At 43.8% G+C, this 23,605-nt stretch overlaps 1 protein-coding gene across 1 annotated transcript in view; it reads right to left on the bottom strand.

The window, feature by feature from the left end:
- Positions 1-23,605, bottom strand: part of braf (B-Raf proto-oncogene, serine/threonine kinase) — a 122,926-nt gene that overhangs the window by 23,083 nt on the left and 76,238 nt on the right. Inside the window, exons 5-12 of the mRNA XM_087996937.1 lie at positions 20,146-20,294; positions 17,474-17,593; positions 14,423-14,582; positions 13,300-13,339; positions 10,779-10,898; positions 6,891-7,033; positions 5,964-6,081; positions 4,463-4,547 (exon numbers count right to left, since the gene is read on the bottom strand). Of these exons, the coding sequence (XP_087853063.1) occupies positions 4,463-4,547; positions 5,964-6,081; positions 6,891-7,033; positions 10,779-10,898; positions 13,300-13,339; positions 14,423-14,582; positions 17,474-17,593; positions 20,146-20,294 (935 nt within the window). The remainder of the gene's footprint in view (positions 1-4,462; positions 4,548-5,963; positions 6,082-6,890; positions 7,034-10,778; positions 10,899-13,299; positions 13,340-14,422; positions 14,583-17,473; positions 17,594-20,145; positions 20,295-23,605) is intronic.

Below are 23,605 nucleotides of genomic sequence, written 5' to 3'. Positions count from 1 at the left end.
GACAAACTGCACCAAGAGAAACAAACCTTCCTTACACAACAACTGGTTAAATCTGAACTGCGCTCTCAGAAGGGAATTGGATAACCATCAAAAGCAAAAGGTTTACAGGACCTTTTTGAAACCGTAGGTGGAGTGGGATGAGGCAAGCTGTGCTTGCAAATGGAAACATGATACGATGGACTAAACGGTCTCTCTCCGCACTGGTAACTATTCTTTGATTGTAAGACACTATTACCAAGCAAAAACGTTTTATATCAGGTATCACCGCCCTCTCTTCACAGTGAAAGTAGTAAAAATTTTTATCTGCTTCTGCTGGTTGTTATGTTGATGAAGCTGTGATTCCCAACTTCACTCATTCCCCACTGTGTGCAGAATTTCAGTCACTGCTTGTCTTCAGTTAAAAAAGATGGGAGCTCTGGAGGGTGCAACTTCAACAGAAGGCACAGGACTATACTTCACAACCTCCAAGTCATCAATCTGGATGACAAACGAGGATAGGTTAAGCATATTTTTGCAAGGGATTCATGAACAGGTGTCATGTTCAGACAATAAACATCCATCTTAAGGAAAGGGAAGATGCTTTCAACCAACTCCCGTGATTTATGGTTTAAAATGTTTCAAAAGTACCTCATGTGGAGCTCGAGAAGGTGAGCAGACTGGCTTCTCCTTCCAAAGAGATCAGTCAAAATGCCTAAGTACAATCTGGCTTCAATTTTATTGAACGATCAGTGTAAGAAAGTGGGTTTGCTTGAAAACAGCTAGCTATATGTTGCCACCCTAAAGGGATGCTGGCCAAGACTCAGCCTTTCTCTTCTGGAAAGCAGAGGGAACGTAGGTTTAATAATGTCTGTACTTCATCTCTGGGACAGTTCAGGCTTGGCCCTTTTACCTGGCAGGTGAACACTGAGTGCTTTGCACAGCACTCATCACCCCATTAGAGATAGGCTGCCATTGCATTAGAGAGAGTACAGTGAAGATTAATGGGGATGCTGCCAGGATTGGAAAAATGAAGCGAAGTGAATAAGTTGCGATTTTTCTCCTTGGAACAGAGGAAAATTTTGATATGAGATGTACACGGGTCTGGATAGATGGATGGGAAGGGCTTATTTACCAGAGCAGAGAAATCACTGACTAGGAGACAAACATTAGAGGGGAGATGAGGAAAGGTAAGAGAGAGGAGGCAAGTTATTTCTTCCTCACCCACAGGATAGTTGGGGTTGGGAATTCATGGCCTGAAAAGGGAGGACAGGATCATGACTCATTCAAAAGGCGTCTGTACTACCCCTTAAGTGCTCTAACCTTCAAGGCGAATGCTGCCAAGTGGGATCAGGCTGGAAACTGGGATCAGACTGGGGTGGCTTGTTATTCACTTGCTGCAGATACAGTGGGCTATGACCATAAACACACTATAATTTCTACAGTGGCCCCCAGTAAGTGGTACATTTACCGCACAATACTGCTTTACGATACACAGGAAATGGAGACACTTACAAATCTCGCTCATCACCAACTGCCATCCCAATTTTCGGACTCAAAGTTTCAAACAAAAGTCAACCAAAATGAATAGAAAACAACAGTAACAATTTATTTCACTATCAATATTAACACCTGCTCCCCTCAAATGAAACCAGAAGTCAATCTAACATCAGAGTTAACAAATCCCAGAGACAGCAATATTTGGACACATTATTTGGCCTCGACAGATCTGCAATGACATTAGGCCGATGTGGAAGGAAAAACGGCCAGTGTTCACCCCAATTACTGTACAGTGACTTTTGTTAGAAGATATGTAAATGTATATGTATAGACCCTGAATAAGGGCATGATTGGGCTTGGTTCTGGTGGTCTCCACCGTTAGATCACACCTCAATTATCATTATCTCATCCATATTTTTAGATTCACTCATGAAACAAGGGCATTGCTGGCAACATCAACTTTGCTTGTCCATCTCTAATTTTCCTTGAGAATGTGATAGTGAGCCACTTCCTTGAACTGCTGCAGTCCATCTGAGATGGCTACACTCACAGTATTGTTAGAGAAGGAGTTCCAGGTTAGAAAGGAATTTTGTTGCAACAATGGGTGGTTTAGACTTTAAGGGGAACTCGCAGATACTGGCCCTGACAATTATATTTATTTCTTCAGTGTGGTAGAGTTTGAAAGTCAGGTGAGCTGTCGAAGGAATGATGGTGAGTTGCTGTGGTGTAGCTTGTAGCTGGTGCATATTGCTGCCATGCTGTGTCGATGGTGGACACAGAGTGACTATTCACCATGGGCATAGGGTGTTAATCAGATGGGCTACTTTCGAACAGATGATGCCAAGCCTCATGAGTTACTGGAGCTGCACTCACGCAGGCAAACAGACAGGGTTTTGTAATACTCCTGACCTCTGACTTGTAGGTGATAGATGGAATTTGGGGTGTGGGACATGAGTAACCTACCGCAGAATTCCCAGCTTCTGACCTGCTCACACACAGTATTAATATGGCTGGGAATCGGTTTTATTCAGTTGGCTGGATCGTTGGTTTATAGAGCAGCGTAATGCCGACAGCGTGGATTCAATTCCCATCACCGGTTTGAGGTTACCATGATAGATTCTCCTTCTCAACCTGTTCCCCTGCCTAAGGTCTGGTGACCCTAAGATTAAATCACCACCTGCCATTTCTCTCTAAATGAGAGCAGCTCCTATGGCCTGGCAAGACCATGGCAACACAACACAACAAAATTGATGTGGCTGGCCTAGTTCAGTTTTTCACATGCTTTCAGGGAATGTGAGTTTCACTGGCTGGGCCAGCATCATTGCCCTTCAGAAAAGGCCTTGTTGAACTGTTTCTGTCCATTTGGTGTAGGTAGAGCTACAGCATTGATGGGGAGGGAGCTCCAAGATTTTAACCCAGTAACAGTGAAAGTACACAGATATAAAATGAGTCACGATGATGCATGACTTGAAGAGGAATTGTGGGTCTGTGCCTTCAACAAACGCAACCATCTACCTTCCCACTGGTATGATTCGAACCAGTGGAGAGTTTGCCCACATTGACTTTAGTTTTGTCAAGGCTCATTCATGCCACTATTGATCTGTCTTCCAAAGGTGATGTGGGAGTGACTTGATGACAAGGATAGTCACTCCCACATCACCTCTGGAGGTCAGATCTTTTGCCCACATTTAGACCAAGGCTGTAATGAAATCAGAAGCTACGTGTCTCTGGCAGAATGATGAGACCACCCACCATTTTGCTAATGTTGTAAGTGGTCAAACTGTATTTGTTCCCCTTGTGTACAGGACATAGCTTGGCAATTTTCCCAAGGCATACTAAAGGTTATAGCTGAGGTGTTGCTTATTGCTATTTTAAGTCTGGTTATCTGTTTCTCAAAATGACGTGGAGTGAACTGAAATGGTTTGAAGGCTGTCATGATGGGTACCTGTGGAGAAGGCTTCAATTACGCAGTAGCTCAACCTGAAAATTAATGCAGACATTTCGGCCTTGTCTTTTGCATTGACATTCTGGGCACCGTCATCAAGGATTGGGATGCACATTGGAGTTGCCTCCTCCAATCAGTTGTTTGGTGTCTCCCCCCATACTTGGTGAGATGTGGTTCATTTGTACAGCTTTGATCCTAACTCTGTTTTGGAATTGCCTAGCTTGGCTCTAGGATGCTGTTTCTACGGTTTTGTATGCATGAAATCCTGTACTGTGTTTCCATTGGGTTGGGACCTCAATTGTATTTACCTTTCTGCTAGTTTTGTTCTTCAGGCCTCCGCCATCTTGGTCAGTAGGAGTGCTACTGAGCTGCGGTCCATGATGAACATTGGTCTCCCCTACCCAAAGGGCATTCTCTGTGAAATCTTTGCACAGCGCTTCTTCCAAAGGGCTATTCAAGATGGATTCATCAGCTGAGGAAGGGGAAGGTCAGATAGTAGGTGGGAATCAGCAGGTGGTTTCCATGTTTGTCCTGATACAAGATGTCATGGGGTCAGCAGTTAATTCTGAGGACCCCCAGGACCATTCTCTCTCTCCAGGGCCACCATAGCTTCAGGGTCTACCCTCCTATTTGGATTGGACATAGCCAATTGTGACGACACTAAGGTTCGGATCTGTGATAATTACTACGTCAACCAATGTGGGTGACTGAGTCAATGGAACAGCTCCCTAATTTTGGTACTAATTGTCAGATATTGGTGGTGCCTTAATCATGATTACCAGATTGAAATGTAATCAGTCACATTTAAATTTCCTAGATGCCTTGGTGAGATTTAACACCTGCCTCTGGATTACAAGTCAGTGACATGACCACTCTATTGCAATACCCCTTTTGCAAGGATATCACACCATCCATATACAGTGTCATGTGATTGCACCACCACATGTATAACAATCATTGGAAGTTTTCCAATATTTCACTCATGGTCTGCTAATTGTTTGACAGGTCTTGGCTTTCAGAATTTCAGCATGATCCTCTTACCTGAGGACTCCCACTTCATTCTTAAAGGCTTGTAGCTGTTGTGGCGTTGGAGCTGTAACATTCAACATCTTCACTGCAACATCCCCTGTGGGCAAATAGCATTTTATAGCATGCGGCGGCACAATAACAGAATTGGTTCATTCTACAAGATAGTGAATGGCTAGCACAGTCGGCCTACTGACAGAGTCAGCCCAAACAGAATCTGTCTCACCCCAATGGATGGCAGTTTTTCCTATCAGTAACTCAGCTACAAAGAATTATCAAGTCCAGACTGTGCTATTTCAGGAAGGTTGGAGGTTCCCTGGCAGAGGGCGAAAGGGGTGGAGAGGAGAACAGTTACATCCTGTTGGAGAGTGAGCTCATTTGGACATTGTGTCAGTACAGGATCAGGCTTAGCCTGTGGTGAGCTCTCTGCTGCTAATAAACATCCTGTTGGCATTAGCTGCCATAGTTAAAAACCAACAACCCAGCAGCCATAGAGACGTACTACAGGCTGAAGCCAAGACCTTCAAAGAAGGCCAAGGAGAAAGCTGGCAAGAGAAAAGGATCCTCAGGTTTTTCCAAATGCATGGATCTGGCAATGTTTCAAGAGGTGACCTTTGTCACCCAGCATCGACTCAACGATCAGCACCTTCAGCGGAAGAGGAATGATCAAGGATAAAGGTGCGCTTTGAAAACTCTTGCCAGTCAGGTCTGAGAATGCAAGTAAAGCTATCCAACAATATTTTTCTCAAGCACTCTGCCATAACAGCATGAGCCTATTCCATCGCTCAAATAGATCTATACTCAGCTCCTTTTCCCTCCATATTTGATTGATATTAATCGATACCACTGCCACTAGGAAACATCCATCCGTCTCAGTATGAACCTGACCAAACATGCATTGTTTAGATTGCAAACGCTCACGCACAATGCAGTTATTGGGAACTACAGTGGTGTGCAAGGGGCACTAAGTACTCATTATTGGTCTCAGATCAATGCACCTTCAATCATATCAAAGGTAGCTTGCCTCTGGATTGGGAACAATGGAGAGCGAATGATCATGAGCTAAATGCTCTTCACTCAACAAATTATCTTCACCTTTGGTGAGTGTACCTCCAGAGCTGAGCATGCAAGTCTCATCCACTTACAATGTTGGTGGCTGAATAAAATACATTCTGCTCTTATTGAGTAGAATGATAGTCTGTTTTTAGACTGTTGGCTTTTAGGGTGCAGAGGTGATACTCATTTCTTTTCTTGTGGAAAATAACATCTGTGGCCTTGGCAATGTTGATACTGAACAGTTAAAGCTGTAACACATTGTATTAACTCATGATAGAGGGGGGTCTGTAACCAGCTTGATTGAACTCCAACTGCAGCTTCTCATTGTTCTGCACCTTCTAAGGTGCTGTAACACTATCCATGGCATTCCAGTAGACCAACACCGAATCCAATCGAACAGCCAAATATTGTCCACCACATATGCACCATGGGACTGTGAGAACCCTACCACATTACATACCGTGCCACTTTCCCTTATACACTGTTCCAAATGAGCCCGATCCTATCCTTTGACCCAATGTGATCTGTCCTTCTGATATCTCCCAGTCATCGCTGGAGTCCCTTCGACCCAGAGTTTTCTACAAAGCAAAAACCATGATAAATAGCAGGGAATAAAACCCAGGTTAAAGTTTGAACTGTGCACTTTTGTCTGACTCTGCTTTGTTACACATCATTCACACATGGGCCCCATTCCAACCACTGTCAAGCTCAAATGATGTTGCAAAATGCGGTGAGACAAGGGTGTGCAACTGTGATTTCTCAAGATTCAAGGTCAGAGCTTGAATTGTTCTACTCTGGCCTTGATGTCTTGGGCATCCTTCAGGAAATCTGGCAACAAGATGTTACCCTTCCATCAACAGATGGAGATGATCAAGAAGTTTTGCCCTCATTGACAACCACATGATAGTGTTGGCATTGTTCAGGGATGGAATCTAAAGGGCATCCTCTGAACCCACCTTGTGATCTATCACTAGTAAACCGCACAGTATGAGTTGTATTGATGATGTGTTGGGTTGGGCCAAAATCGCAATTAACATCAGAAATGTATCTTTCCCATCCAATATTAACTGCCCATCATCACCTGCCCCCACCTCCTTCCTGCCATGATAGGTATCTTTCTCACCATAAGCCATCCCCAACTCAAAACATGGCTCTGCTCCGACCAAACAATCCGGACTCACGTATACCGCTGGCCAGGAGGGCAGCCAAGACTGGGCATCCCTGAACAATCTCTCCCCCACCGCAGCCCAGAGGGGCTCGGAGCCACGTTTGCTACCCTTCAAGTCTTTTGTTCACCCCCTTGTCTGTGTAAACACCCCAAATTGTTACCTCAGCTCTTCTTCACACTTACAGAAAGGAAAGAGAGAGAGAAGGGTCTCCTGCTTACCATCTTATTCCGGTCTTCGGATGATGAGGACGACGATTTCCTCTCCCGTGGCTGAGTACCAGGTGATTTCTGCAGCGTTTTGACACAACTCAGAGAACCAGGCAGCGAAGCTGGCGGAGTGGCAGAGAGCCCCGACGTGGACCCTGTTTAAATTTTTGTTTAAATCAACGTTTCAACAGGAGGGGGTGAGGAGGAACCAAGAGGTAGGAGAAAGCAGAATCATTACTACAGCAAAGAGTTGCCCAAAATAAGGCAAGAGGCTAAACTATAATGTTGGACAGCCCATGCAGGGTACGACACTGGTGAATGATCTCACAGCCAAAGTGGCTCCCAAAATAAGGAGTGACCATGCATAGAACCGATTTTTGATTGAGAGATAGGGGTGGAAATAGAAATAGAAAAGCGTGAAGTTATGGCCATCAACTTGAAATTTCTCAATGGTGCTGCAGCAAGTTAGCTACATGGCAACATTCAAAAGCACCTTGCTCTCTCTTGTAACTAACCCTGTGCAGTGGGTAAGCTGTTATTGTGAGGTCAGGGTTGCTGTAAGCTTTCATGCCCAGTTTAGCTCAGGGCAATAACAAGACACAACAGAGTGGCTAGAGATAAATATATTAAATACCGTGGAGCAGGTGGGAATCCAGTAGGGCAGAAACCAATGTGCTTAGGACTAGACAAGATTTGGGAAATTTTAGGGAAATTTTAGAGTCAACAACTGCATTTACTTAACCAAGGATTCCTGCTAAGACTGCTACTAAGGATATTTCCATACATCGAACAGACTTCCTTTTAGGGCTGTGTACGATAAATAGTCAATGATAGGTAATCTCCAACTAATGAACTTCCAGGCAAGGCTGAAATTGGTCTTACTCCTTCTCTGAGCAACTCCACCCAACCTAATCCAACGTCAACTGAGAAAAGCCAAACAGATCAGCAACTCCTTGCTTCAATATCAAATCTCCCCAGGATTTTGGTGGAGAATACAGAGGAACCTCAATTATCCGAAGGATACGGGTGAAGAGTACTCCATTCGGTTAATCAAATTCCGGATAATCCAATGCCGAATTACAAAGTTTAACCAAGCTTTGGGATCTTGCAATCTTGCTGGATAATCCGATATTCGGGTAATCGAATGCCGGATAATCATGGTCCCTCTGTAATCAGTGGCTTCAAAAACATGAGGTTAAGAGCAAAAAAAAGCATGCTCCTGGAGATCTCTCCTTCCATCAAACACTATCTACAAATTTTTCACTTGACCCCTGCTGCAAGTAAGGTTGGGCATTGGATTGGTTGCAAAAGTCAATACTTGAAGAGGACTAATATGCAAAGAAATGTTATTTTGTTCAAGGGGCACAGAGGAACCTTGAAGCTATACCCCAGCAAGGGTCAGCACCCCTGCTTCAGTACATACCTCAGTAAGAGTCAGTAGTGTCATGGGCTACCTGCACACTGTCCTTGCCCTCAAATATAGGCAAATTGTCATCAGTTATGGTGACTGAAGTAAGCACTTCGCTTCAAGAATTAAATTCATCTCCAGCACAATCTAAGTATCTTTTTTGTTTTGCCCATCAATCTCAGAGAGTCATACAGCACGGAAACAGTCCCTGTGGTCCAACAAGTCCATGCCAACCAGACATCTCAATCTGATCTGGCCCCAATTGCCAAGCATTTGGCCCATATCCCTTTAACCCTTTCCTATTTATACACCTACTCAGAAGTGATAACCTGACTAAAATGCAAGGACATTATTGGGGGGAAAATGAAGGTAAAGAAGAATATTTTGAACGACAATTTCTTCCCCTGACCCCAAACAGCACAGAATATGAACATCAGAAAAAATACATTATGGAAACTGTGTGCCTTTCAATCTGGTTTTTGCTGCATTTTGAAACCACTTCAGTGAACATCAGATATGGATTTACTTTAAGAAAGATATTTGTCTTCAAAATGATTATTAAGTAATATATGAAGAATGTTTTGCTAAGGTAATTGCTTTAGGGCTGATAATTGGTGTTAACGAGCAGTTTGATAACCCAGAGAAAAGGCACATTGTCTCTTTTACTAAAGAGGCACTCTAAATTATAAAACAGTGTGGGAATGTGTTCAACAAGGGAAACAGGTGCTGATCAGAAGCAGTATTTTGTTTCTAGACTTTGAAAAAGTTTAATGTGATTTTTGTTTTGTCCAGAACTCTGCTTGGAGTGAAATATTTCCCTCTTTCAGCTCTCAATTCACCTCCTCTCCTGCGGTCCTTTCTGTGACAAAAGGTCACAGAAATGTTACCTCTGTTTTTCTCTCTCTCCACATAATTCTGTCCTGGCCTGCAGAATGGTTCCAGTATTTTCTGGTTTTAATTCGGATAACCCTGATCTTTTGCACTTAATTCCTATATGCTTGTTTAATGCATTGGCCAATGTGTTCAATTCCTCCATTAAGTAACCTGCTCCTTTGGAATAACAAATGGTAGGAGAGGACCTGAATACAGCAGGTCAGAGAAAATGAGTCCCAACTGTTAAAATTCAAACATTCTAATTGGGTATAAATGAATGTAGAATACTTCTTTTCTTACACAACCATTTTACTTGATAATCATCTGCTAGGGGGTCAATTTGGCTCAGTTAGATTGACAGCTGGTTTGCAATGTAGGATGATGCCAACAGCATAGGCTAAGGTCCTGCACTGGCTAAGGTTACCATGAAGGAATCTCTTTCTCAACTTCTCTCCTCCCCTGAGGCGTGGTGACCCTCAGATTAAACCACCAGCAATCACCTCTCCCTACTGAGAGCGCACCTCTATGGTCTGGTAAGACTATGGCAAATCTATCTTTTATTTAATGCATCTGCTGCAAACATTTCAAATCTGTAACATACATGCTTCTATGTCATATAGAGTTTCTCAGAATTCTGATGGTCAATGTTGCGATATTAGTTGGGACTTTTACAGCAGCAGCAACAATGAATCTTATCTTGCATCTAATACTGCCTCTACAGCTGCGGTCAAGCTGAAGGAAGCAAGCTCATTTGATTTTTACCATAGCTAACCACATGAATTAAAAATATGTGTATGTGGTAATGAAATATTAAGTATATTAAAATACAGAGGTGAAGTGTATTGTTTTATTAAGGAGCTAGAGCACTTTTAAAGAGAGACTGCTGGGACTTGGGGAGATTAGATACAAAACAGATAAATGTATGACTACATTTTGTAAATAAGTCTCCCATCTATTACTGTGTTGTTTAATACTTCACCAACTGGCCTGGGATTAAGTCAACAGTAACTGACCAAAGAGACAAGATGCAACAACTGTCCTCCATATTATACTTTGTTCACACCCTATGCCTTTCTCTACATCCTCCCTCCTCCTCAACATAACATAAATATAAGTTATTGCAAAGTGCACAGCAGCAGATTCTAAATGATCTGAAAACCTTTCGACTTCCAGCAGGTTCAGAGACAAACACAACAAACGTCCTTACTTTACTGATCTTAGAATAAGTACCCTTTTAAATTTTGTCCTGTATCTACTGCATTTGGCCACAATCTATTCACTCCCCTTGGTGCAGCCTGCTAGCTGAGGATGATGTGCTCGGTTTCCTTGCGGGTATACACTGACAGATTGGTAGTACGCTAGAGACGGATGGGATTGGATATACCCTGGATCTGCTGTAAACTGGGTTTACAACTGGATGAACCACCTCTGACCTAAGCCTTGGCTGAATACTGCTTCTGATTGAGCTACCTGCTCCACAGTTCCTATACACAATGGGTCTATGGAGTGGGCATGAATCTCAGGTGGAGAAGCAGTGGTGAGAGAATCGGTGCAGTGCAATGTAAATGTTCGTGAGGGAGCGTGCACAAGTGGGTAAGCGAGGAGAGGTGCCCGAGTACCTCTGAATACAGGACCAGGCTCAAAATCAAAGACAAGGTCATTGGGGTAAGATTGCAACAAAGGGCTGGGAGTCCGGGAGCGGTACTTCCTGAGGCACCTGATCGGCTGCGTCAAGGGGGCTGCGGGAAGAGAAAAGAAAAGGAGTGAAGGAGCAGGAACCAAAACTCCCTGCCAGTAGGGTTCTTCCTTATTGGATAGAGAAGAAAAATATTCAAAAGGGCAAAAGAAACCTCGCATAGGGTTTCTGCTGGAGGATCTTCCCCTGTTTCGTACAGTGCATGTCCAACAATACTTTCCACTCACAGCAGAGACCAAAATTCTTACATCTCAACACACTTTCCCTTAGCAGTCCTGACAGCCAAGATTCTCATTCAAAAATTGCCATACAAATGGGCAGATACCACTGCCTCTTCAGAAACAGTGCTGCAACTACCTAATGCGATGGAGCTGCATCAATTTGAGAAGATCACCCATTATTTTAGCGAATCGCGAGAAAGGAGTCACGTACTTAAAGAGGGATTAATTCTCAGTTTTACATCCTTCCTTAAGTTTTGCTTTAAAGAATAAGAGAGGTTAAATTCTTGCTCTTTGCAATTCTACTAACCCACAGGAGTTCAGCAAGAAATCAAAGCACGACAGATTTGACCACTGCCTTGAACCAACTCAGTTTCTCCCGTGGCCCCCAACCCGGGACAGAAATAGCACAGGTTCTGCAATTGTCACCTAACGCTGTCATTACAAGTACCAAAGCGAATTCCTTTAAATGTCCACAGGAAACCAGTCTATCAGCAGCATGTGCTGAAGTGAGTAGGAAACCCACAATGGGAAAAGGGCAACTCACTGGCATCCCAGAACAACTGTGAAAAGATCTGGTTTTAATTCTGTGGGCAGAATCTGGTGTAAATGTGGAAGTCACTAGCTATCCACCAAAGTTCACCTCTCAAATCCTTTCTTTCATCTGGTACTCAGGCTCTGAAAATGAGTTCTCAAAATGTCAGTGAAGTCATGGGCAAGGGTAACAACTCTCATGCTCTAACTCCTGTGATAACATTACAATTTGTTTCTTTCCAAACTGGTATTGGGAGGGAATTTACTGATAAATGACTGGGGGAGGTGGGGGGGGGGGGGAGGTGGTGGGTGAAGAAGTGGATGTGGCATGGGGGGAAATTCAGAGCATCCTACCTTCAAAGAAATAGGGGGGGAAATCAGAGGTCAGTCAATGTTCAAAATAAGTTAGCAGCAACATGGGCTCCTCATTTGTACACACACCACACCAAGCTCACTAATGCAAGCTCACTAATGCATTCCCCAAACTACCAGGACCTAATGACTTCAACCAGATCCCCACCTTCCTATCACAAAACAGAGCACAATTTTTTTTTTCACAATGGCAGCAATTCAAGGCAGAAGTAAAGACTTGACATCTTTCTAAATGAACTCTAACAGTTTATTGAGGGAACAGCTCTCGCGTCCTTGCTGAGTTAAATCATTTCAATACAGCTAGGCATTGCAAATGGCCCTTGCCACTCCACCCCCCCCCCCCCCCCCCCCCCCCCCCCCCAAATTTAGGGATTTAGGCAAAGTTGGCCAAGATTCCTGCTATCATCATTAGTGAAGCATTCCTGCTCAGGTGTGAAATTTCTAAAGAAAATGAGGCAGGTTTGGGCTCAGGCCTGATGGCCTTTGTGACCAAACGGTCTACCAACCCAGAAATAGATAGGTACAAATTCATAATGAGACTCATATAAGAGCGACACTTGGGGTGAAGGATGAGGTCAAGTTGCTTTCTAGTGAGAGTCAGTACCTTCTGCTGGTGGAAGGGCAGAGGAAGCACAGAGATAAAATTACCAACGTTAAAAAAAAGATAAAAGACAGAAGGATAGCAAAGGTGTCAATATGCTGAATTTTATTATAGGGAGGTGAAAGGACACTATAACGAGTCAGGCAATGGCTTCTTGAAGGCCTTGCTGGTTTTGTACCTACATTAATACCTCATCTTTTGTTGACTTAGGGTCTAAAAGGATTGTCATTGCCTGATTAATTTCAGTTCCAGCTTTTGAACAAAGTTTTACACTCTGTAATAAGGGACCACAGTCTTCAGTGGGAGAACCAAGTAAAATTGTAATCAGAATCTCCACTGCCTAATGGTCGCAAAACATTTGAATAGGTCCCACTGGTGTTCTCTGGCTGGCATTAACCCCAGAACACAACATGCCATCATGAAGCCCCATCCAGTGCCAAACTGGCCACACCACTCAGGGGCACACAGAAGGCTGGTATAGGATGGAAAAATCACATCAGCACAATTGAGAGAAGTCCTCTGACAAACATTTTTAGGAAAGGGTCCTTACTCTATATTTAACCCTCTACAACCTGGGCAGTGTTACGTTGGGGAGTACAATTGATGTAAAAATGTAAATTCAGATGGAATTCAACTGAACAAAATCTTGGCATGTTTCCTTAAAATCTCCACCCGAGAAACCCACAAACTCAAAGGGAATCAAGATGTCACATTCTTACCTCCGTCATTGCGTGGTAGACCCTGATCACGGATCAGACCCTAGGGAACAATGAGAAAAGGGGAGATGTCTCAGTCCATTTTTGAGAATCATTAGGCTACTGAGGGTTACAAAAGTAAGGTTTACTAGAAGCCCCAAGGAGGCTTTAGAGAAGATTTCCAAAAAGTATGCATGAAGGATTTCTAAAGGGGAGCATGTTGGGTGGGGACAATGAGTGAAACAGCTTCAAAGGATTACCACAAATGACCACTGCATCTTCTCAACTACAACTTCCTTACCTACTGTTAGAGCTCACCTACTCAGGAGAGCAAGCTTTCAATTATACAATACCTTTCCAAAGTGCTTAACAGATAATGAAAGCTAATTTTGAAAAGTAGTCCCAGCTGTAAGGAAATATGATACTCAACTTGTACATTGACAGGACTCATTGACAGCAGTGAGATAAACTACGTCGTCTATTCAAATAGAGGCTGTGGGATCTTCTGCTGTCTGACAGGTCAGACAGAACCTCAGCTTAGTGTATCAGCTGAAAGGCAGAATCCTCAAGAGAGCCCTGCCCTGGAGTGTGAGCTCAGAGGATGGGGATCAAGTCTCTCAAGTTCAGAACCTCAGATGCAGGAGGTGTTACTACTGCATCTGAGCCACAGCCAAAGCATATTATCAGAGCACCATAAAGTGATTAGCCAGAGATGACTGTCCCTTTATCTTGAAAGAGTGGTATCAAGTAACGAAAAACACTTTTAAAAAAAAAATTATTTCATGGACTGTGGACATCTCTGGCAAGGCTAGTTTGCTGTCAATCCCTCATGCCCTTGAATGGACTGGTTTGCTCAGCCATTTCAGAGGGTGATTAAGATACCTGTATTGGTCTGGAGTCACTTGTAGACAAGACCAAGTGGAAAATGGCAATTTTCTGTCCCTAAAGAACATTGGTGAACCAGATGGTTTTAATGACAATCGTTTCTGGTTTAATGCCATAACTGACACCAGCTTCCAACTATATTTAAATTGGTATAGCTGCTGCAGTATAATTGGAACTGGAAACCTCAGTGTGGTAACCTCGGTCCAGTGACATTACTGCAAAACCACCATCTCCGCTCACGGGTAAGTGTGAGGATACTTACATCAATATTGACCTGCTCAATGGTGTTGAGGTGTACGTTTGGCGCAGAGGATGAACGGTCTCGCTGCCCAAACTGATTGCGTTGGTCTTCCTCACCAGGTCTGAAAGGCTGTGGGATTGGAATCGATTTCGTCGGGGAGGCAGTGGTGTGAGATAGGGACCTGCCAATATAAAACGCCGTTTAACAGCAGTGAGAATTTGCAACTTTCTCCAGACCTACTGTTCTGATTCAGCCTGTGACATGGCCTTTAGGAAATCTATGGACAGCAAGTACCACCAGGTCATTTGACTGGGGCTGGGTGGGGGGGGGGAGGAGGGGAAGGAGGTCAAGACTGAGCGCTGACTGAGATTTCCTTCACAGCACTGGGGCTGAGGAGACAGATTTCAGCTTCGAGGAGAAAGTGGGGGCTGCAGATGCTGGAGATCAGAGTTGTGAGTGTGGTGCTGGAAAAGCACAGCAGGTCAGGCAGCATCTGAGGAGCAGGAGAATTGACATTGAGCATAAGCCCTTCTTATGCCCGAAATGTTGACTCTCCTGCTCCTCAGATGCTGCCTGATCCGCTGTGCTTTTCCAGCCCCACAGATTTCACCGTCTAACAAGTTGAGACCAGAAAATAATCTTCAGCCTATGTTGTACAGCAACGGGATGACTGATTTATCAATCATCCTGGCATTTCCACAGTCCCTGAGAAACCTCTTCGCCAGGAAATCATGGCCCCAGTTCTAAGTGTAGATTAGAGTGAGTGAGTGAGTGAGTAACAGACAGACGAGAGTGAAAGAGAGAGTGAAGCTGTTTGGGGGTATGTGGTGTGTGTGTTAGAGTGTGTGTTGGGGGCGTGGGTCACTTCTTACAACCACCCACTGCATAATTCACAGCATTGCAAATAGGTTCTAACACATGAGAGCTCTCTGCCCACTGGGTTTGTGCTGCCCCTCTGTAAGAACAACTCAGGTGGTCCCACTCCCCTCCACTCTCCTCTTACACCTGAACTGTTTTTCCATTCAGATTCTCACCCTTTGGAAACTGAAGATTGAAATGGTCTCCATCACATTCTCAGGTAGACCCTAACTACCTAGTGTAAAGAAAAATCTTTTTACATCCTCACTGCTTCTATTCCCAATCACTAATTCCTCTTGCTCCTGACCAATGAAATAGTTTCTTGCTAGTATCTAGCCCCGTTATGATTTAGGCCACCTTTATGAAATTGTCTATCCACCCTCTCATCTCCAATGGAGAACAACCCAACTTCCTTACTCTCATATTGTAAGTGAACTCTATTGCCTTTGGAACCCTAATCAGCCTTCTTTTCTGCACCCTCTCTAAATCCTTCACTTCTGTCATAAAGTGCAATGCCCACAGTTACAAGGAATACTTCAACGTTCAGCCTAACTTCCTTTTATATTTTATACCTTAGTTTGTAAAGCCCAGGATCCCACATGCCTATTCAGCCACATTGTTAATCTGCTGTACTACCTTCAGAGACATGTGCGCATAAAATCACAGGTCAGTTAACACAGCCTCTTTTAAAAGCTATTTTAAATCGCCTCTCTTCCTTCTTCATATTAAAATGAATCTCTGCACACTTTCCAGCTTTGAATTTTATCTGACACTTGTCCACCCATTCCACTGTCCTGTAAGTGTCCTCTTGAAGTCTAACACTATCCTTCTCCTGGCTAGTTCATAGAATCCCGACAGTGTGGAAGCAAGCCATTCAGCCCACCGAGTCCACACTTTCCCTTCGAATAGCATCGCACCCAGACCTACCTCCCTATAACCCTGTATTGCCCATGGCTAACCCACCTAGCCTGCACATCCCTGGGCACTATTGGCAATATAACATTGCAATATATGGAAAATACCACTCCAGAATAATGTGCATTCCTTGGATGACACGGAGTTTAACACCTGTCCGATTCTTCCCTCCAATTCAGATTCTTTCAGCTAACTCCATTTCAGTCACTCACGCTCTCCATTCCTGCTTCTGCCTCTGTTTTCTGCTCTCAGACTTTCTTCCTCCTCTTCTGTTTCCTCCTGCTTTATTTTCTAGTCAATGTCTATGCCTCGCTGCCACTCAGACAATACTTGCTTTCCCTGGCCTCCACTAACCAATCCCTTGGGTTCATTCTCATCCAAGCTCCACACCTTGTTCTTCCTCACCTCACTCTTCATTCCCCGCTCCTATTCCCCTGTCCATTCTCATTAGTACTTTGTACCCTCAAATCTCCCCTCACCCGCGGTGCCTCCCAATCTCATGCCCCATCTCATCCTTCACCTCCCCTTCATTATTTATATTCATTTATAGGATGTGAATGTTGCTGGTTAGACTAACTACCTTTCATTGTTAGGATCAAAATACTGCAAATGCTGGAACCTGTACTGAAAACAAAAAATCCTGGAGATCACTGCAGGTCAGGCAGCATCCATGGAGAGAAAGCAAGCTAACGTTTTAAGTCTAGATAACTCTGCATCAAAGCTGGGTCCAGTGATATTAACACTGCACCTGCATTTTCCCATTTGCTGTCAATCCATAAATTTCCTGAGGAACTTGCTTGGCCATTTCCGAGGGAAGTTAAAAGTGCTGTGGATCTAGAGTCACAGATGAGCCAGACAAGGGAAGGACAGCAGATTTCCTTCACCTAAATGGACGAATGAACCTGATGGGATTTTACAACAACTGATGATGCTTACACAGTCACCATTAGTCCAACTTTGAATTCCAGGCTTATTTATTGAATTCAAATTCCACCAGCGACCAGGGTGCAATTGGAACATGTCTCCAGAAGAGGAGAACAAGGGACAGAAGTGAGGAGCAGTGGCGAGAGTGATGACATTCTCAGTCTCAGACCCTGTTATACTTGGTCAAGTACAGCAAATGGTACTCAAGTGTCAATGACCAATATCCCATTGAATTGGACAATTGCTGATACTCATAACTGATGGAACAGGACCAAGACGAACCTGAAGATCTACAACCATTGGAGAAATGGATCACAGGGCAGTTGGAGGATTGAGTGTGAGAGAGATAGAGAGGAACTCCTGTAAACGACTTACCCTGTGGAATCGGACGGTGGAACTGAAGGATACATCCCCAAACCCGGTGGCGTTGTTCCAGATGATACATCGTCTTGTGTAATGGGATGGTTTTCATAGATTCGGGAAAGAATGAGCAGACTAGATGAAAACGGATAACAAAAGCAGCCAGGAGAAATGGGAGGGGGGGATGAGAAGAAAAGATTATTGCATCAATTTCATTTTGCCAGATTATCAAATTCAGTGCACACTAGCGCACAAGTAACTAAAAAACAACAAAATGCAAAGCTTGTATTCATTTAGTCCCTCAGGACATCCCAAAGAGCCAATGAAGCACTTTTTAGGCTTTGTCACTGTTTGATGTTAAGGATATTCACCAGCCAATTTGCACAAAACAAGCTCCTACAAACAGCAGTGAGTTGAAAACAAGACAACCTGTTTTAGGGAATGAATTGTGAGCTCTATCGCCCTGCATCAAACAGCAGCGAAAAACATTTTGCATCTGCCAAGATTGTGTGCTCAAACCACTGGAGTAGGGTTTAAACTGGCAGCCTTCTGACTCTAAACTCCACTGAGCCATGACTGGACATCTAAGTGTGGCACAACAAGGGCATGCCTTCTAGACCACAGCAATGTGAAATGAATGTGAACTTTTAAACTTTTTTTTTTGCTTTTATTAAATTCCACGCTCATTTGGACAATGGAGAAAACAGTGCAGAATCGCCATGGTGAATTAGATTAGATCCCCTCCAGTATGGAAACAGGCCCTTCGGCCCAGCTAGTCCACATCGCCCCTCCGAAGATTAACTCCCCCAGACCCATTCTCCTACCCTATATTTACCCCTGACTAACGAACCTAACACCATGGGCAATTAAGCTCAGCCAATTCACCTAACCTGCACACGTTTGGATTGTGGGAGGAAACCGGAGCACCCGGAGGAAACCCACGCAGACACAGGGAGAATATGCAAACTCCACACAGACAGTTGCCCAATGTGGGAATCGAACCCAGGTCCCCGGCACTGTGAGGCATCAGTGCTAACTACTGAGCCACCGTGCCACCCCTAGCATCTGGAGCGAACTGTATATGATCTGGGGTAAGCTCTAAGCATTTTCAGCTTAGCCATTTGAGGCGAGAGCAATGTGATTTGCCATCAGAGAAACATGAGCTATGAAACGCATTTTGCATGAACTCCATACTACCTTCAATGGCTTTTCCCATCATGTGGTTCCAATAACAATTTGCATTTAAGCAGCAACTTTAAAGAGTAATCGGCCCTGCTAATTAAGACTGGTGACAAACAATACACAGAAAGAAAAGCATAATCTTAAAAGATTATGAATAAGATAGGTGCATGATAAACTTACATTTGTCCATGAAACTGGAGTTTTAAAAATGCATACCTCAGATCACATTTGTTTGAGAGACTTCATTGCTATAGTGACAGGGTTGCAGTGTCCACCCCTAGTTGTCTTACAATGGCAATGAGGATTGCTGGTCCTCATCCTTATTAGGAGGGACAGATGCAGGCCCAGACTGGATGGAATGTAGTCCCACTTCACTGAAAGACTTGAATGAACTATTTGTGTTCCGACAACAATCTTTCTCGTGCCCCTTTTTTGATACCAGCCACAAAAGACCAAATTTATTGAAATCAAGTTCACAACATATCCTGTTGGGACAATCTGAACTTAGATATATAGAGAAAGGAGTTGGGTAGACCATTTGCTGCCATCTCACCCCCAAGCCTGCTGTCATTCAAAAAGATCATGGTTCACTTTCACCAGAGTAATACCCATTTCACTCAACTCCTTGAGAATTTCTGGTTTAAAACCCTTTGAATGAAAAAAAACCTCTCCTCACCTCTACACTAAAGGCCAAATCCTTCAGTGAGACTGTGACCATCAGTTCTCAATTCCCCAGCCAGGGAACCATCCTCCTAGTATCTACCATGGTATCCTCACCCTTAAGAATTTTATTTTGTTTAATGAATCATCTCATTCTTCAAAAGCCTAGAATTATAGGCCCAGTCTCCTCAAGCTTACTCTTATACTCTAAATCCTGGCAATAAATGCTAATATATCAATTGTGGGCATTTAAACGTGCATTGGATAGGCATATGGAGGATAGTGGGCTAGTGTAGGTTAGGTGGGCTTGGATCGGCGCAACATCGAGGGCCAAAGGGCCTGTACTGCGCTGTATTCTTCTATGTTCTTTGTTCTAATTGTATTTCTGCATTGCCAGTTAACTTCACGATTCATGCACAAGTACATGCAGATCTTTCCAAATAGCACTATTCTCAGTTTCTTACCATTTAGAAGAGATTCTGCTTTTTGCATTTTTCCCAGTTACCTAAGTTACCCAGATCCACATTCAGTTTCTTTGCATCAAGACTTGTTTTTCCACATAACTTGATATTTTCAGCAAACTCACACACAATATACTCACCTCATCTCAGTTACCTATAAATTCGTTAAAGACCAGAACCACTAAGCCATCCTCTCAATCTCTGAAGCCCATCAGATAAAAGGTATTGATTGCTCTTGATAACCTATGCTTGAACCTCCCCAATCATAAAGGGTTAACCAAAGTCAACTCTAAAGCATAAAGATGTCACTCAATACCATCTGACAGTCATTCCTTTCCCAAACAATGATGCCAGCTGCCTCCTTTACAATGCAAATGCACTTACTCTAGCTGGTCGATGTTGACACACATGAGGGGGACCTCAGTGCTACAACGTTGGTGGAACTTGTATCCACACGTCTGACAACGAAAACCCTGGAACAGAAGCTTACGGCAAAAATCGCAGAACGCCAGAGTGAAAAACGTCTTTCGAACCTGAAAGGGAAAGCAATTAAAGTTATGCTTAAATCCAACCAAGACATCACCAGGGTCAGTGTCGAGATCAGTTTTATATTGGGAATACCAGATAACTGAATTGAAATGAAATACTAATTCTTCTGTTGGGAGGGATAATGTACAGAGACATGTTCAAAAGGTGACATACAGGCTCTCTAGAGCTACCCTTCTCTGCTTACTCCCTTTTCTAGTTTAACAAGGACATGTGACCTGTACAGGCTCTGAGCAGTCAAGAGGTGAATTACTTCCCCAGAATTCGCAGACTCTGACCTACATTTGTACCCAAGTATTAATACAGTTGGTTCAGTTCAGTTTCTGCTCAACGATAATGTCAAGGATTAGGGTGTAGGTTTGCTCGCTGAGCTGTAGGTTTGGTATCCAGACGTTTCATTACCTGGCTAGGTAACATCATCAGTGGCGACCTCCAAGTGAAGCGAAGCTGTTGTCTCCTGCTTTCTATTTATATGTTTGTCCTGGATGGGGTTCCTGGGGTTTGTGGTGATGTCATTTCCTGTTCGTTTTCTGAGGGGTTGATAGATGGCATCTAGATCTATGTATTTGTTTATGGCGTTGTGGTTGGAGTGCCAGGCCTCTAGGAATTCTCTGGCATGTCTTTGCTTAGCCTGTCCCAGGATAGATGTGTTGTCCCAGTCGAAATGGTCGTTTTTTTCATCTGTGTGTAGGGCTACGAGGGAGAGAGGGTCGTGTCTTTTTGTGGCTAGCTGGTGTTCATGTATCCTGGTGGCTAACTTCCTTCCCGTTTGTCCTACATAGTGTTTGTGGCAGTCCTTGCATGGAATTTTGTAGACAGTTGAAAGAAAGGACAACGGAGAACTACAAACCTGCGTATACAGAAAACCGACAAACACTGACCAAATACTTAACTACACCAGCAACTATCCCAACATACACACATGAAGCTGTATCAGAACACTATTCCAACGAGCCACCACACGCTGCAGCACAGACAAACTTCAGAAAACAGAGGAGAATCACCTATACAACGTATTCAAGAAGAACGGATACTCAAAAAATACAGTCCACAGATTCCTCAGGAACAAACCACGACAAGCAGACCAAACACAGCCAGAAACCCTAACCACCTTACCATACATCAAAGAGGTTTCAGAAATGACAGCCAAACTACTAAGACCCCTCGGAATCCTAGTAGCACACAAACCCACCAACATTCTCATACAAAAACTAACAAACTTAAAAGACCCAGTACAACCCATGGACAAAACCAACATCATCTACAAAATTCTATGCAAGGACTGCCACAAACACTACGTAGGACAAACAGGAAGAAAGTTAGCCACCAGGATACATGAACACCAGCTAGCCACAAAAAGACACGACCCTCTCTCCCTCGTAGCCCTACACACAGATGAAAAAAACCTCCATTTCGACTGGGACAACACATCTATCCTGGGGGAGGCTAAGCAAAGACATGCCAGAGAAGTTCTAGAGGCCTGACACTCCAACCACAACGCCATAAACAAACACATAGATCTAGATACCATCTATCAACCCCTCAGAAAACGAACAGGAAGTGACATCACCACAAACCCAGGAACCCCAACCAGGACAAACATATAAATAGAAAGCAGGAGACAACAGCTTCGCTTCACTGGGAGGTCACCACTGATGATGTTACCTAGCCAGGTAATGAAACGTCTGGATATCAAACCTACAGCTCAGCGAGCAAACCTACACCCTAAACCTCAACCTGAGCTACAAACCTTCACAAACCTTGCAAATGCCAAGGCTGTTGATAGTGAAGGATTTATCAATGACAATATTACTTAATGTCAAGGGACAATGGTGAAGCTCTCACTTGTTGGAAACAGTCACCTGTCACTTGTGTGGCATGGAAGTTACCTGCCACTTATCAGTCCAAGCCTGAACACAAGTCCACAACGTTCTGTATATAGGCATGGGCTGTTTCAGTGTGTGAAGAGTTACAAGCACAGTTGAACACTGTGTGACCATCATCAAACATTCCCATTGCTGCCCTTACGATGGAGGGAAGGTCATTGTTAAAGTAGCTGAAGATGGTTCGGGCTAGGACACTATCCAGAGAAACTCCTGCGGAGAAGTCCTGAAGCTGAGATGACTGACCCCCAACAATCACAACCATCTTCCCATGTGTTAGGTGTGACTCCAACCAGCAGAATGTTTTCTCCCAGATTCCCACTGACGTAACTTTTGCTTGGGCTCCTCGATGCAGGACTCAGTCAAATAATACATGAGGTTAGCCTAAAGGAGTACTTAAGAGTCATAGAGTCTTAGAGATGTACAGCACAGAACCAGATCCTTTTGTCCAACTTGTCCATGGCAACCACATATCCTAAATTAATCTAGTCCCATTTGCCACCACTTGGCCCATATACTCATTCAGATGCCTTTCAAATGTTATAATGGTACCAGCCTCCACCTCTTCCTCTGGTAGCTCATTCCATACACACACCACCCTCTGCGTGAAAAGGTTGCCCCTTAGGTCCCTTTTAAATCTTTCCCCTCTCACCCTAAACCTATGCCCTCTAGTTCTGGACTCCCCCACCCCAGTGAAAAGACCTTGCCTGTTTATCCTACCTATGCCAGTCATGATTTTATAAACCTTTATAAGATCACCCCTCAGCCTCCGACACTCCAGGGAAGACAGCCCCAGGCTGTTCAGCCTCTCCTTATAGCTCAAAACCTCCAACCCTGGCAACATCCTTGTAAATCTTTTCTGAACCCTTTCAAGTTTCACAACATCCTTCCTATAGGAGGGAGACCAGAATTGCAAACAATATTCCAAAAGTGGCCTAACCAATGTTCTCTACAGCCACAATATGACCTCCCAACTCCTATACTTAACGCTCTGACCAATAAAGGAAAGCATTAATTTTGGCTTACCTCATTGACAGTGGCCACATTTACCTTGTGGATGCATGATCCATTAGAAATTTTATTCAGTTGAACATACATTCCCATTCTATCGGAACTGGATTCTGATGAAGAGGGCTTTGACTGCAGACATTTCTGTCTTTGTCGTGCCTCAATGTTGGATGAGGTGCAGTGTAATCAGCCAAATGTTGATGCAAAGCTAAACAAGGAATCATTGGGTCAGGTCACAATATGCCCAGTCAGAGGGCTTGAAAGGAGCATCTCACAGAGAAGAGGCAGAGAGATGGGTTTAAGGAGGGAATTCTAGGGCCAGCCGACAATATTGGGGGGGATTAGAATTGGAGATCAACAAGAGGCCAAAGTTAGAATAGTTCTCACAAGAAATCTAGGGGTGGTTG

This window comes from Chiloscyllium plagiosum, unplaced genomic scaffold, assembly GCF_037043375.1.
Source record: "Chiloscyllium plagiosum isolate Xiang-an unplaced genomic scaffold, Cpla_swu_hap1 HiC_scaffold_19, whole genome shotgun sequence".
Taxonomy (NCBI): Eukaryota; Metazoa; Chordata; class Chondrichthyes; order Orectolobiformes; family Hemiscylliidae; genus Chiloscyllium; species Chiloscyllium plagiosum.
The sequence above is the reverse complement of the archived record's forward strand: the minus strand, read 5'-3'. Positions and strand labels throughout refer to the sequence as shown.